This window comes from Bos indicus x Bos taurus, chromosome 11, assembly GCF_003369695.1.
Source record: "Bos indicus x Bos taurus breed Angus x Brahman F1 hybrid chromosome 11, Bos_hybrid_MaternalHap_v2.0, whole genome shotgun sequence".
Lineage (NCBI taxonomy): Eukaryota > Metazoa > Chordata > Mammalia > Artiodactyla > Bovidae > Bos > Bos indicus x Bos taurus.
In genome coordinates, this window is record NC_040086.1 from 25,555,905 (window position 1) to 25,572,875 (window position 16,971).

The following is a 16,971-nucleotide window of genomic DNA, read 5'->3' on the forward strand; positions in this document are numbered from 1 at the left end:
TAAACCTCCTTTTGGGGAATAAATAAATGACCTCCTTACTAATGTTTTAGTATCTACTAGACTGAATAAACTCAAGCTAAATGATCAAATAAACTGAAGAAGAAAAAGCTGTTGGTGCTAAAATTTGAACCGACTTTTCTTTTTCTTTGCAATAACAGCAATGTTTCAAGCTAAACTCAAACAGAAAATCCTTAGCAGGCACAAAGGAACATTTACTATTCCTCTTTCATAAATTGCTGGGGACATAAAAGGGCCTCTTCAGCAGTGAAATTTTGAATACTTTGTATTGTAACATCTTTCGGGGAAAAGCATATGAGAATATAAGTCAGGGGCTGGCTTTAAGAAGGGCCCACCTGGACCCAGAAGTGGCTCGTCTAAGCATGGAACTCCCAGTGCAGACAAACAGCTCTTAGGACAACACTCTCAGAGGACCTCAAGGACAGGGCAGGCATGTGGCAGGCTGAGGCTTCATCACTCATACCCGATTCTATACTTTCCTATTTAGGAAATTCAAAGTTATCCTGCCAGTGACATGCATAATCCAGAAAAACTGACACATGGGTTTGGGATATATTGTGTTCTGGCCATGTGTTTTCCTCTCAAACTCTATTCTAGGCTCTGAACACATCCTGATTAATATGGTAAAAGTGTGCTGTGGAGTAAGAGGAAGCCTGGTGTTACAGACCACCCACAGAGTGTAAAGTTCACACTTGGATAATAAAGAGTTGACTGTACTGGAAACATAAAAGTGGCTTTCCTAGACTCTGGGCAAGGAAGTTGGAAACCCAGCGAATTCCAGTGATTCATGTCTTTGTTTTCTAGGCTGGAAAATCATGGAGGAAAATCAGAGAAGGGGAGGGAGAAGGATAATGAAAAGACTAGATTAGGAAACTGCAACAGGAACCACAGGGAAGGCCGAGATGATTTTTGTAGCTGAAGAGGAGGCTGGTGGCAGCTTTGTCATCCATCCTCAGGCACTGTGCAACATGAAGGTCCATTCAGATGGCTGGCCTGTTACTCCATCTCCTCCTTCCAAGAAGGAACTGACTCAGGAAGCCAGCAGATGATGAATTTCTTTTTTTTTTTTTCTGTCTTCAACTTTTTATTATAGAAGTTTTAAAGAATATACAAAAGTGGAGAGAATAACATGATGAAGCCACATAGACCCATGACCAGACTTTAACAATTATCAAAGTATGTCTGCTCTTCTTAATCCTCTCTCCTCCCTCAAGCTGTATTAAAGCAAGTATCAGACATCATAAAGACGATGAATTTCTAGGAGATCCATCAAGGGGCAGCAAACTAAGAGGGGCAGAATGTCATTCTGTACAGAACTTGAACAATAGGAGATTCAGATTTTGTCTTGGGGCAGTCCTTGCTGGAAGCAGAGGTTTCTATAGGATGATTTCCCTGACTTCCTGATCCCCAGGAATAACAGCTACGAGGACAAAGCCCACTAATTGATAAGCAGAGAACATGAATATGATCACAGTTCCTGTTCTCTCAGAGAAGGTATCTTGGGACCTTGTCTAAAAGCCACACAGAGGCAAATGATACTACGCTTAAGGGAGCAGTTTTTGGAGAGGAAACAAAAATTGGACTAAAAATGAGAGGCTCACCATTAACCATCCCTATATTGGCATTTCAGATACTAGAGAATTTCCCATCAATAACCCTGGTCAAAGCTATAGTTGCTTAGAAAACATAGAGCCTCACATCTCCACTCATTGAGAAATTCTTCATTAGATCCCTTTCTTTCTTTTTTAAATATATTATTCATGTATTTGGCTGCACTGGGTCTTAGTTGTCGCACTCGGGGTCTTTGATCTTCACTGTGGCATGTGGGATCTAGCCCCCTGGCCAGGGATAGAACCTGGGTCTCCTGCGTTGGGAGTGTGGAGTCTTAGCCACTGGACCACCAGGGAAGTCCCTGGGTTCCTTTCACCTAAAGGTCTCCTTTGAACTCTTCACGGTGTGGCTTCCATGTATTTCCTCAGTCCCATTTTCTGCCACACATCCCTTATACTTTAGGTTTTAGAAGAGCTAACTTCTGTGTAGTTCTCCACACTTATCAAGGCATTCCACATTGCTATGTCTTTACCTATGACATTCCCTGGGCTTGGAATACCCCTCATCTGTCGTGACCACTTGGCAAAATTCTTAACTCTTGAAGGCATGCTGCCCACCACCCACTAGGCTACTCCTGTACCTACTACATACTTTTGTTACCACGCTTTCCATATTCAATGAAAATAGTTTATTTATACATCTTTCTTACCTCCTGGATGGGGCTCCTTGAAGCCAAGGCTAGTTCCTTCTATATCTTTGCATCCCTACAGCTCCTAACACCGAGGTTATTATGTAGTCTATGCTCAACGAGACTTTGCTGAATTCCACTGATTTGTGGGTCTCACATTAGCCATTGTTTGCCTCACCACGTAAGGTGGGGAGCCCAAGGAAAGTGAACAATAGCACATTTTTTGAAAAATAAAAAAGAGGCTGCTATGTTAGACAACCAAGATACTAGTCATTAATCAAAAGCAACATACTACAGCATAGAATGTGGTGGGCTGTGGGCCTCTGCTGGACTCCTTTCTCCTGGAATCACAGAGGATGCACACGGGGTGGCAAATCCTAGCGGTAACACTGTCCAACCAATATCAGGTTCTGAGACACAGATATCGAATACGGTGTTACACAGAGGCCTTCCTGTATATTCGAGAAAACTGAGAAATTCTTCTTACTCCATCTTTCACACAGGAAATGCTTTAAGTTTCAGAATAAACTAATGATGGCAAGGATGGAAAAAAAAAAATATGTATCTAGCTTCCTTTGCCTGGCTTATTCAAGCTCCTTCACTACATACCTAAAATGGCAAGTTGTATCTTTTTCTTATTCAGCCCCTCTGGGCCCCTCTGTGCCTGCTTAAGTCTTACATAAGTCTCTCATCTCTGAGTTGCCATGGTGTCCGGTAGTCTGTATCACATGATTCAGTCAATTACTGCCTTTCATTGCTAGGTTATCTAACACAGGACTGGGCATATAGCAGATATTCAAAAAACCAAACTGGTGGACAGATAAAAAGCCATAGTACATGCCCCCCCAGTCACCCAGCAGTTTTAGAAAAATTGTCAAGAAAATATTTTTCTCTCTTTACCACAACCCAAAGTTTGAAAAAGATATATAACTCCAGTAAGTTTAGAAAACTCATGCCAGTGACTTTTAAAACTCCCACAACCAGGAACAGCATTTCTCCAGTGTATTCCTAACCCCCGATAACTCCGTGTTCATGTGGGGCTTTAACATACCTCTTGGCCAGCCAGAGCTTGGCTTTGGTACAAACAGCGACGTCAGCCAGTTCCTGCTGAAAGTATGTATTCATTCTGTATTTGGAGTCTGAGAAGGCTTGTAACAAATGAAGAACCTAAACCAAAAAAAAAAAGAGAGAGAAAAAGCAATATCCTGCTGTGAAAATATATTTTTCCTAAACGTCCAGTTCTTCCCTTTTAGGTTTCCTCAAAATATTCCCCTCAAAGAAAACAGACACCTGCAAAATGTGGCTCTGGTCTCTTTGCAGGAAAAGCATGTTGATTTTGGAAGGATGCAGCAAGTGGTAAAAACCTTATGTCTTTCATCTGTACCTGTGCTCTGAGTTCCTTACCAAGTCTAGAAAAAGATGACTATTCTGTGACCAGTCATTAGATGCAAGAGTTTATTACTTATAAACAGCCTAAAAATTTATTTTAGCAAAGAAATACAAACATCTTTATCTTAGCAGTCTCATGAAAAAAAAAAAAGTACTTAAAAAAATTATTTCTGCATTTATTTATTTTTGGCTGTGCTGCTGCTGCTGCTGCTGCTGCTGCGTCACTTTAGTCGTGTCTGACTCTGTGCGACCCCATAGACGGCAGCCCACTAGGCTCCTCTGTCCTTGGGATTCTCCAGGCAAGAACACTGGAGTGGGTTGCCATTTCCTTCTCCATTGCATGAAAGTGAAAAGTGAAAGTGAAGTCGCTCAGTTGTGTCCGACTCCTAGCAACCCCATGGACTGCAGCCTACCAGGCTCCTCCGTCCATGGGATTTTCTAGGCAAAAGTACTGGAGTGGGGTGCCATTGCTTTCTCCATTGGCTGTGCTAGGTCTTCGCTACTTTGCACAGGCTTTTTCTCTAGTTGTGGAGGGTGGGGGTTACTCTCCAGTTCCAGTGCATGGGCTTCCCATTGCGGTGGCTTCTCCTAGAGCAGAGGCTTTAGGGTACCTGGGCTCAGTAGTTGTGGCTCCCTGCCTCTAGAGCACAGGCTCAAGGGCGCACAGGCTTGGTTGCTCCACAGATCCTCCTAGATCAGGGATCGAACCCGTGTCTCCTGCATTGGCAGGCAGGTTCTTATCTCCTGAGCCACCAGGGAAGCCCCTCAAACAGTATTTTTTAAAGTCAAAATCTTACTACACAGGAAAAAATCAACTGTCTGTGAGTCTAATCTGGTTTTGGGTTTATCATGATGGGCTTGGCTGAAGAAGCAGGCTGTAATGACGCCTGCCTTTGCAAATACTGGATAGTGATGCTTGTAAACTACTGAGATTTTTTAGATCTTTTCTAAGATGTCAGGAGCTGAGGCAGCACTGCAGAACCCTGCTTTCTTACTCTTCCATGACATTATACATTAGAACTAAGCAGAGCAAGACAAATCCTGTTGTCTCTCTCTAGCTGCCTATATTTAGAACGAAGGCCACAATTCCAGCAAGGCCATGGCACAGGCCATGTGTGTGTGTACTGGTTTGTGTCTATATGTGTGCCTTGGGTTCATTCAGTCATGCCACTAACAAGGCCTCGGTGAGAAGTACTAACCTGCAGCAGAGAACAAAAGTGGATGAGGGCATAAACGAGATCCACAGACCTTAACTAGTGTCAAGAGAAAAGACATGTCAGAGAAATCCTTCAGATCCTTTATCAAGGGGAGGAGGAGGGTGGAGCAAAGCAAGCACAGATAAACACATCAAGAACTTGGAAAGCCTATTTTAATAATCAGAGTGTTTTCTCTTTCTGTTGTATCCTTTACCCGGGCTGCAGATGATTCTTTCTAAACGGCAGGATTCCACTTTTTCTTCTCTTTCTCTCCTGTCAATGAAGGGCATAACTTTGCGAGTTAAATATGGAAAGGAAGTAATGAGAAAAAGCAAAAGGTCAAGATAAGAGATCCAGAGCCATCAGACCCTAAATGGGGTCTGAGCAGGCAGGTTTTCCTGGGTCAGAGATCTGCAATTTCCAACAACAAATATATGCTGTGCGAGCACCTCTGGTTTAGAGTCAGTTTTGATTATTTTATTGTGCGGAACTGCTATTAAAGTTTTTTTCCCCTAAATAGGAGAAGGCACACAAGTCCCAATGTGGAGCCTGAAAACGCTTTCTCTAATAATGGATCTGTTATTTCAGAAGCAACAGATCAAATATCACTACTTCACCGCACCCCCATGGGGACCCATACCGCCCATCGTGAAGTCTGGAGCAGTGGTTCTGGCTGGGGCTTCTGTTCTTATGTGGTGACTGCCAGAGTGAAAAAAAATCACCTCCCTCTGCCCGAATCCCCACCATCCTGAGAGAGTTGGCAAAGCCACTGGGCCTTGCTTTACTTTTCTCCACAGCTGCACAGAACCAACCACCAGGGCTTTTCATGGTGTCACAGGACTGTAATTAATCAGCAGACACCAGCAAAATACATGACTTTGGAATTTACTTATAAAGAAAGCTGTGAGATTTTTCAAACGCCTCTCATTTAGAAGCAATCACTTCAAAAATAACTCCTGATGGATGTTTAAACTTCGTCCTATATTTGCTCACCTTACTTGGCAAAAACAAGGCTGTTTTTGAAACGCTTGGTAGCTCTGGTTTATGAAAACCAGCCTATGAGCCCATCAATTCTGTCACCTCGGGCACAAACCAGACAACAGTTGTGATCCTGGTTATTCACCAGGAACGGAGTGCGGTCTATTTACACGGGACCAATGGTGGGGGAAGGTATACTTAGAAGAACCTTGGTGGAAATAAACACACAGGAGAAACGGAGTAATATGTGTGAAAGACAGGGTCAGAGGAGACAAGGAAAATGGGGACAGGGGAGGAGGGGGAGAGAAGACAGAGGGCGGCGAAAGGAGAAAAAGAGTCTTGTAAGCCATGTCTGAAACAGGTTACTGTGCTTGAGAAAAAGTTTTCTTTAAAGATAATTAATGAAAATGTTTGAATATATGACTACCTTCCTATCACATGAAAAGTGCTGGGTTTGAGACTTCCCTGCTGGCCCAATGGTTGAGATTCCATACCTCCAATGCAGGGGCTGAGGGTTCAATCCCTGGCCAGGGAACTAAGATCCCACATTATGTGTGGCATAGCCAAAAAAAGAGTGCTGGCTTAATTCTCTCAAGGAAAATGAGGCCATCCTTTGCATCAAGTCCAGAAGTGAGGCCAGACTTCTGGAACTCTGGTCCAAGGTCAGGTCTGGGAGTTCCAGGAAGCTCCAGTAAGGATCATTTGTCCATCAGCTCTGCAAGGATGGCAGAGGCGAGGCAGCTCCTCCCCCCAACTCCCTTTCTGACGTTCTGGTGCAGAGGAACTTCTGGGCAAACTGCGTGGCCAAGCCCAGGCCTGGGATAATTAGGAAACTGCACTAAACCAAACACAGAGAAACACAAGCTGCCAGACCTGAGGATGACGACTAACTGGACCACAGGAGAACGCTGAGGAGTTCAGTGTCACTTTAGGTGCCCCAAGGTGGCAACGGGATTCCAACATTCAGTCCAAAAATATTTATTAAACAACTATTATTACCAGGCGCTATCCTAGGGGCTGCGGCCGAGAACACACAGAATCCCTGCTTTCCTGCAGCTTACATTCCAGTGGTGGATAAACAAAAATATCAGTCGTTTCCCAGACTCTGCCTGGTTGGGATTTATAACCTGCACGATGGCCTCGCCATCACTCCGCTCTTCCACGTGACCTTCCAGCCTCCACCACAAGCATTTGCTGAACTGATGCTGATGTTTGGTGCCTCCTCCTCTATTATCTTCGCCTTTAGGACACACACCCATGGGTTTGGTGAGCTGCTGGTGACGCCAACCCCAAGTTAGGAGCAGAGTCACAGAGCTGGATAATGCACACTCCTTACTCCATGGATTCCTAACCTAGTGGATTGCTAACCCAGTGGGGAAATCAGGGAGGCTGGATCAATGATCAGAATGCAACCCTGTTGAAGTGGGTGAGAGGAAAAGAGACTTCGGAGCCAAGTGGACTTTGGTGGAAACGTAGTTTCTAGCTGTAGGGCTTTGGGTCACTTGTTTACCCCACAGTAAAGAGTATAATATTATCTATAATAAAATAAGTATAATATTATTTGTAATATAAAGAGTATAATAATATCTATCTGGTAGAACTACAGAAAGATTTCAAAGAACATATATAGATAAATAGATAGTACTTGGCACATGTTAGGCACCTGATCAAAATGCTAGTTCTCTTTTTCCATCTCTTCCCTCCCTTCTAGCCCTCCTTCCAAAAATAAACACAGAAGGCTTTGCAGGAAGAATGATACCCATATGTGGCCTTGAAAAGAATCTTGCCAGAATTGGAAGGAAGAATACACAAGCAGAGGAAACTGAATTATTAAAAAGTGTTAAAGAGTATTAAACTATTGGTATTGCCAACAAAAGAGTGAACATTAAAATAAACTATGGGCTTTAATTAATTTTTAATTTAATTTAAATACATATAAAATAATAATATACTTTATAATGCAAAATAATAAAATAAATAAAAAATAGTTAATTTTATTAACTAAATTAATTTAGTTAATAATGATGTATCAATATGGGTTCTTTAACTGTAATAAACATACCACTCTAATGCATGATGCTAATAACAGGAGAAAACTGGGGACAGGGGGCAGGGAAGAGAGGAATAACATGGGAACTATCTGTACTCATGGTTTCGGAAAATCCAAAATTGTTCTACAAAAACCCCATTCAGTAAAAGAAAAATATTGGGACTGCCCAGGGGACAGCAAATAGTTGCATGTAACAAGAGTGGAGCTAGGATGTGTGCAGGGCGGTGGGAGGCACAGCTGAAGAGAGGGGTCAGGTTAGACGGGGAAGGGTCTCAAAGGCAGAATCAAGGGATGTGTGCTCTGTTCTGGAGGCAGCAAAGACCTCTTCAGAGATCAGATCTCCAATTCGAAAAGGAAAAGCCAGGGACAGTGAGGAGGCTGGGTCAGAAGGGGTCGGGTGAGTGAGACTGTTGCCAGTCTAGACAAAAGGTGGTGGGGCTTGAAACCAGAGCCTGTAAACCAAGAACAGACTGCGGACCAGAAGTGGCTGCAGATGTTTTATTTGGCCTACACGGTATTTTGAAATCGCCATTGTGTGAACTGGGAGATTTCACATCAAACTCAACCTGATGTCGAAACTCTTTGGAAAAATGAGAAGATCTGACAATTCTGTGACACCCCTACTTCATGCCAATCTAAATGATGGCAGCAGTAGAATGCAGAGGGAAGGATGTAGCTGAGAGACGTTTTGGAGGCATAAGAAGCAGGACCTGACAGTTGCTGAAGACCCAGCATTGAAGGTCAGGAAAGAGACCTTCCCCCAGGGCAGCTGGGGATGGAGGGCCAGGCTTCAAGACCAGGATCATGAGAATAGGTGGCAGGACTGGGAATGAGGGATGGGGAGTTAATGAGTTTGGTCAGGAATATCCATGTGACGCTTGTTAGGGTAATTTATCTTGCAAACCAGGAATTCTTTTGAGAGTGAAAAAGAGCTCTATTAATAATCATACTGGGACAGCCCGAGACAGTTGGTAACCTCCAGCCATGGCAGACCCCTTGGAGAAAGGTTACAGTGGACTTAGGGGTGTCTCCAGCACACACACACACACACACACACACACACACACACCCAAAAACAAAAACAGGAGAAGGCTTTATTGACTTAAGATAGTTGTCAGAAGGAGACAAATGCATACAGAAAGCGACCAAGTGCGAACCAGCATCCTCACCCCGACTCTCACAGGCCTGGGCCGCCCAGAGATGAGGCGGTCACACCTGCTCTGAGGAGGGGTGGTCAGGAAGCAGCTCGAGGGACCTAAGACTTCTTGCCCCTGAGATGCAAGCCTTAATGAAACTCTGGGAGAATCTGAGACGAGTTTGGAGAACAGTCAGCCTCTGCCCACCCTCATCCCATGCTAAACACAGAGAGACTGAGGGGCGCCCCCAAACATCTTGGTAAAGCATGGGGTCCATTTTTGCAGCTTTGAATCTCAAAAGTGACTCCACAGAGCAAATGGAATGCTCTTTGAATACATGCCACAGGCCTAAAGAGAATCATGAGTCAGACCCCTGGAAGAACTTACGCTGCACCAGTGAAATACGTCTGGTTTATGCTATTGGACTAAAATAGTGACTTGTGTTAGACAAGATCAAGAAGATATATGGCTGTTTGGGAATGCAACGCTAAGATGGCTTTTCCTCTCCACCAAGCATGGCTTCTAGGCAATTTCCCCCCTTATAAGATCAACAGCAGCTGAGTTCCAGAAACCAGCAGGATTCAGCAATAACAGGACCAGGTTTAGGCAGGCCGTGAAAAAGGACAACTCGGAAGAGAAAAGGGATGTTCATTTCAGAGGTCAGATATAAATGAGGTGAAGGTATCCTTATCAGGAACAATCCTGCTGAAGATCCACAAATCTATCCCCCTTTGCAGCTGTATTTATTTCCTTAAAAACAAAAGCCTGGTCTTCTTGGGCAGCAGGCAGACTGGGGGCGAACACTTCTGCCCCTATCACATTCAGCCCCAAGTATAAAATTTCTGTATCTGCTACTCTGCCTTCTGGCTTTCTCCCCACGCTGCTCCAACCCCCACAGCAAAGTCAGAGCCACATTTTTCCAAGCTCAGTGTTTACACAGGATTTTATTTCGGCTGGTAAAACATCTGTATTTTTTCAAGGACTTAAATAAATGATCTATGCTGGGAATGTACAGTATAGGGTGATGTCAGGCCCCCTTTTCTTTTCGACTCACTGGGCAGAACAGGCAAACATTGTTTCAGCCTGTCGCTGGGAATGTGAATATTTATCCTGTCGACTTAATTCATACAAACAGAACGAAAGGCAGGCAGGCAGAAGTATTTTATGGCTTTAAGTCAGACTGAAAGGAGGCTGGGGGAGAAGGGGGATGGCTGAAGAAGGAATCTAAACTTTCTAATTCACAGAAACATGCCTAATCATAGAACTGCTGGGAAACGGATACAGCAAAAATTATTTAAAAGGAGATTGTGTTTATTTGTATGCATGTGTGTGTTTGGGAGGGGGAGGTGGAGTTGGGAAAGTGAGAGAGAGAAGAGTTCTCTAACTTCTATGCCGTTTCCAATCATTACAATGTGTTTGAGGACTTAATTTTCTGCTCTAGGCATATTAATCTTATTCTTAACTAGAGGCATATTAATCTTATTCATAACTAGACCACAGGCTTCTGACTCCCACAGCGCTTCCTGGGTACATGTACCTACCTGCCTGTGTCATCTGTACAGACAGCTCCACATACTCTTCTTTGTTACCTGCCCTGGAGGGTCACTGGGTGGACTGGAGGCGTGACCCTTGGATGCTGGTCGTCCAGAACAGGCTTAGTGGGCATGTGCCACCCATGGCTACTTACTGATCTAACCTTAGGCTGGAGGGCAGGTCCAGGAAGCATTTCAAGTGGTTACTCCCCCAAACCGCAACCTGTTTATCAGACGAGGACAGATCCTTAGAAAGGTCTGGGTAAATTCCCAAAAGGTGACACTTGGCTGTGTTGTGTGGTTGCTGCCAGGAAAAGGATGCTAATTACAAAGCGTCATTACTTCCTAGCTGACTCTGGCTTGGGAAGCAGGCCATGAATATCTCTAAGGATTAAAATGTACACAAACAAAGTCTGTGGGGACCTAGAAATTCACTTTGTGTCTCAGATGCATGCCTTCTCCTCTAGTCACACTCCTACTGTTTCAGTTCAGGAACCAAAAGATCTTACACCTAGATGATGCAAACAACTTAAGCGACTGGTCTCTGTCTCCAAAATTCATTTTACACATGGCTGCAGAGAATTCTTAAAAGCCAAGCCCTGAGCACATCACTCCCAAATTCAAAGTCCTTCAGTGATTTCCAGTGTCCTAAAATAATCTTCCAGGCACCGAAGGCTCAACTTGTCTTTCTAGTTTCCCCTCCAACTTCCTCCACTTCATGACCTATTCTGTGGCTGTGAGCGACGATTTCCCATTCCTGACAATGCTTTTCCATCTAGGAACTTCCTTCCATTTCTCCCCACAACCTCTTCAGCTCTGCCTACTGAAATTCATTCATACTGTAAGACCCAGCTTATATACTACCTCTTCCATAGAGCCTTGCTCAGCTTTTATCACCACCTCCTATCCCCACCCTAAGACTTTCCTACTCAGCGCCCAATGACTCATTTCATTTGATTTCTTGTTTTAACTTTTTAAACTCTGTCATCATGTTATCAATCCACAATTTCCCTTTCCTGGAGCATGGCTCACTGAAGGAAAGGACTGCATCTTGTTCTTCATAGTCTCTGGACTCCAGGGATATACAGCTTTATCTGGCAGAAAGAGACTCAATCAACAGAGCATGTATCCATCTAGAGTACCACCCCGCCCCCCTTGCCAGGGTGGAAGGATCAGAACCTATGTTTGCAGCAGCAGTTGGAATGCTAAGAGTCAACTCTCTAAACTCTCCCCACACAATGGGGTTGGAGGAAACACACGGTATTAATAAGAGAGTATAAGAACACTCCAGGATTCTTGCCTGGGAAATCCCAAGGACAGAGGAGCCTGGTGGGCTACAGTCCACAGGGTTGCAAAGAGTCCGACATGACTTAGCGACTAAAACAACAAAACAATAAGGAATGAGTATACATTTGTCTTAGATCGTCTCTGGCCTGCAGTGAGAAGTTCCATCACCCAGAAGAAGTGTCAAGGATGCCAAGGAATTGGGTTAGGATGAAGTTTAGATTTAGTCTTCAGCAAACATACAGAGAAAGGCTTGCTTAGAAAGAACTAACAATTTACAAAACACTGATACAATATCTGTTCTAACTTAAGAGTTTCTAGCTTTACAACACAGACATATTTCTGAAAAGCTACATATAACATTTTTCAAATTACAAATTATTTCTTTGTAAAATAAATCCCAGTTTAAATTATTTAGGGACAGCTTTATTATACATGATAATTTATTTTTTTCTAATATCTGGATCCTCAAACTATTGAGTTTCCTGAGATCAACAAGTAACTCTCTAACGCAGTAAACCTCACTAAGGAAAAATAAAATTTGTTTAGTCAAGACAGTTAATTGAAAGCAATTCCCTGGTGGTCTAGTGGTTAGCGGGCTTCCCTAGTGGCTCAGACAGTAAAGAATCTGCCTATAACATAGGAGACTTGTGTTTGATCCCTGGGTCAGAAAGATTCCCTGGAGGAGGGCATGACAACCCACTCCAGTATTCTTGCCTGGAGAATCCCACGGACAGAGAAGCCTGGCAGGCTACGGTCCACAAGGTCGCAAAGACATGGATAAAACTGAAGCAACTTAGCCTGCCTGTCAGTGGTTAGGACTCAGCATTTTCGCTGCCGTGGCCCTGGTTCAATCCCTGGTCAGGGAACTAAGATCTTGTAAGCTGTGTGTCATGGCCAGGAAAAAAAAAAACAAAACTGAAGCTGAGTGTTGGGCATAAGGGATTCATTATATTATTCTGTCTACATTTGTGTATATTTAAAATTTTTATTAAAAAAATTAAAAAATATTTACAGAGGGAGAGAAGGGAAAGAAAAAAAACCTAGCTATAGGACATAGAGATGAAATCAATATAAAAAGATCTTATGATCTTGTGCAGGAAATAAGATATGTACATAAATAAAATTCAAAGTAAAAACAGTAAGTGTTCTAAGAGAGATAGAGAACAGAAGGTCCAGAAATAACTGAAAGAAGATGATAAAAGTGACACAAACAGTAGTGAAAAGATTGACTTACTTAAGATAGACATGGAACAACAGACTGGTTCCAAATAGGAAAAGGAGTACATCAAGGCTGTATATTGTCACCCTGCTTATTTAACTTATATGCAGAGTACATCATGAGAAACACTGGGCTGGAAGAAGCACAAGCTGGAATCAAGATTGCCGGGAGAAATATCAATAACCTCAGATATGCAGATGACACCACCCTTATGGCAGAAAGTGAAGAGGAACTAAAAAGCCTCTTGATGAAAGTGAAAGAGGAGAGTGAAAAAGTTGGCTTAAAGCTCAACATTCAGAAAACTAAGATCATGACATCTGGTCCCATCACTTCATAGGAAATAGGAAAACAGTGGAAACAGTGACCGGCTTAATTTTGGAGGGCTTGAAAATCACTGCAGATGGTGACTGCAGCCATGAAATTAAAAGACGCTTACTCCTTGGAAGGAAAGTTATGACCAACCTACATAGCATATTCAAAAGCAGAGACATTACTTTGCCAACAAAGGTCCGTTTAGTCAAGGCTATGGTTTTTCCAGTGGTCATGTATGGATGTGAGAGTTGGACTGTGAAGAAATCTGAGGGCCGAAGAATTGATGCTTTTGAACTGTGGTGTTGGAGAAGACTCTTGAGAGTCCCTTGGACTGCAAGGAGATCCAACCAGTCCATTCTGAAGGAGATCAGCCCTGGGATTTCCTTGGAAGGAATGATGCTAAAGCTGAAATTCCAGTACTTTGGCCACCTCATGCAAAGAGTTGACTCATCGGAAAAGACTCTGATGCTGGGAGGGATTGGGGGCAGGAGGAGAAGGGGACGACAGAGGATGAGATGGCTGGATGGCATCACCGACTCGATGGACACGAGTTTGGGTAAACTCCGGGAGTTGGTGATGGACAGGGAGGCCTGGCGTGCTGCGATTCATGGGGTCACAAAGAGTCTGACATGACTGAGCGACTGAACTGAACTGAAGATAGACAACCAACTAGTTCTTTGGGAAATAATATAGTTGGGTCTGTATCCAAATACTTGTACTAAATAAATTTAAGATGGAGAAAACAATTAAATGTTAAGAAAAAAGAAACCATAAAAATGGCAGAAGAAAACAGGAAAATGTTTTACAATTTTCAGGCAAAAACAGACTAAGAATGAACACAAAGCTATGAATAAAAAAATAAGAAGCAGAAAAACGATGTGTTTATAACGTAAAAACTGAAATCTTTTGTGTAGTGAAAACTACCAGGAATATTCAAAAGTATAGGTAAGCCAGGGGTAAAATATTTGCTAATTCCCCTAAGGAACAAAGCTCTTGCAAATTAATAACAAAAATGAAAGTAACTGAGTGAAATGTGGCAGGGAGTTACACACTTCCTCATTCATAGCACCTTCAGCACCTCAATAATCTTTTCATGGTGCCTCTAGGCCAAAGGAAATACCTCACAGTTCCATTTATTAAGTAGTTAGGTCCAAACAACCTAATAAGTATTTATGCCCTACAACTTAGGAACTGTTTGAAAAAAATAAGACACATAAGTTGAAAGCAAAAATATTTTTATTCATTCTTTAATAACCACAATTACTTACTAATGGGATGTGTGTGCCTGCTGGATACTTTATAATTCTGCAAGCTCTGGAAATCTCGGGACTCCACTACCCTCATTCCTGTTCCGCATGGATTTTCTCATGGGACTAGCTCTTTATTACCGCAACTATCAAACACTCAAGTTTGCAAAGACATACAGAATCATCAAAAGGAATGCAGTGTGAGCTAATGCTGATAACTGTAAATGACTTCAAGCGAGTAGTTCACATAATATCTCACAGATGGCAAGTGTCATTGTCCTTCTCTCCCCCAAATTGAAAATATCCCACAACACTTTGGCACACGCTTTGGGAACTGCGAATCTGTTTAGCCGAGAATATAAACAAGCAATTCACAGATGAAATACAAATAGCCAATAAACACATGAGGACATGAGGACACATGTTTAGTTTCATTAACATTTAAGGAAGGGCAATTCAAACAATGAATTTTTAAAAGAAAAAAAACATTAATAAACAGAGACTTTTCTCTAAAGGGTAGGACCCATCAATATTGGGATTAAGGAAACAGACGTTCTCATTCATGGTGGGAGGAGGAACTGTTTCAACCTTTTCGGGAGGTAAGGAGCAGGGCCGCATTGCTGCACACACAATGTATTCTATATAGATGGCCTCATCTGTTTGTTAGACAAAGCAGCAAGTTGGAAGCGTCACTGTTGCTATCAAAATGGAAAACATGAACTTTCTTTAATCTTGAAATACCCATTTCTAGGAATTTATCTCACAGAAACATTTACAGGTATGGGCACAGAAACAGATGCCCAAGGATGATCTCAGGCAGCACTTACTGTAAGAGGAAACTTTAGAAACAGTCAATACAGGACCAGCTGAAAAAATGATGGGATATTCCTACATAGTATCCCATCATATCTAGCCAAGCAGTGCCTTCATTAAAGATAATGTTGTAGATTTATATGGATCAACATGAAAATATCTCTAAGACACACTGGTAAGTGAAAAAACAAGCTGCAAAAATAGTATGATCCCATTTTACCTGACGCCAAATTATTAACATCATGGGGGTTGGACTTTTACATTCGACACTGTACATTTCTGTAGTTTAGAAAGTTTCACAGTAAGAATGTATTACTTTTTAAAACTTCTTATTTTGAAATAATTACAGCTGACCCTTGAACAACACAGGTTTGAATTGCGAGGGTCCATTTATACATGGGTGTTTCTCAGCAGTAAATGCTATAGTACCACAATCTGTGATTGGCTGAATCCAAGGATGCAGAGAAACCTTGGCAATGGAGGGCTGACTGTGAGTTATATGTGGATTAATCCCCACATTGTTCAAGGGCTAACTGTAGAGCCTCATCATAACAAGTTGCAAAAACAGAGTTGGTCCTTTCAGTCAGCATCCTCTAACTGTGACACCTTATGTAACTGTAGTTCTATAACCAAAGCAGAAAACCGACAGTCACATTACTGTTGACTAGACTACAGATCTTACTCAGTTGTCATCATATTTTACATGTATTTCTTTGTGTGTGTGTTTGGGCAGGTGGACAGTTTTAGCCCATGCCTGGATTTGTGTAGCCACCACCGAAATCAAGATACAAACTGTCTCATCACCACAAAGGAAGAAGAGCATTATTTTTGGTATCAGAAATAATAAAACAAAATAACATTCTTTTTATCATATATTTCCCAACTTAAACTCAGTATGAAAATTCACATACTAATAATTATTGGGACGGGTGGCTGCGTGGCATCTTTCACCACAGAAATCAAAGAAAAGGAACTTTCAACACATCAAAGAAAAGGTGTTCCGACTTTTCCAAGGCTCCCCCTGGGTTCCCCCTCTGACTGTTCAGATCTGTGCCCAAACAAAGTGAGGAAGAGCCAGTCAGGGGAGAGACCCACTGAGGGTGGAGAAGGCTGACCACTGGGGAGGTGGGGAAGGGCCCGCTGGAGAGAGAGCTGCAGGAGTATCTATCTCCAGGGCCGTCTCCAGCAAACAAAGCCAAAGGAAATGCAGAGTTATTATACTAATTTGTATTTCCCAGACTTTAGAGAAGCTGTAAAATGTGCCTTATAAAAAGGGTTTGACCCACAGAAGTGCCTGGCTTTCTGCATCTGGACTTTAGGCTTGTAACTCCAGCTGCCCAGTGAAGGGGTTTGGGGCAAAAGCCCCACAAACCTGGGCCTGGGCCAGAGACAGCCTCAGAATCTGCTGGCTTCTAGCACACTGTGCTAACAGAGATGCCTCCTTCTGAAAAATGAAAATGGAAAAAAAGTGGGTTGTTTTTTTTTGACTCTGTAGTTTGTAGCGTATTTCAAAGGTCATCAAAGTAAACAAAAGGAAAAGACTGTGACTCTTTAT

The 16,971-nt window shown here is 42.6% G+C and overlaps 1 protein-coding gene across 4 annotated transcripts in view; it reads right to left on the reverse strand.

Annotated features, from left to right (window-relative positions):
* The window catches only part of THADA (THADA, armadillo repeat containing), a 335,976-nt gene that overhangs the window by 101,615 nt on the left and 217,390 nt on the right, over positions 1-16,971 (reverse strand). For all 4 annotated transcript variants that reach the window (XM_027555132.1, XM_027555129.1, XM_027555131.1 and 1 more), the window contains exon 30: positions 3,309-3,424. In XM_027555132.1, the coding sequence (XP_027410933.1) occupies positions 3,309-3,424 (116 nt within the window). The remainder of the gene's footprint in view (positions 1-3,308; positions 3,425-16,971) is intronic.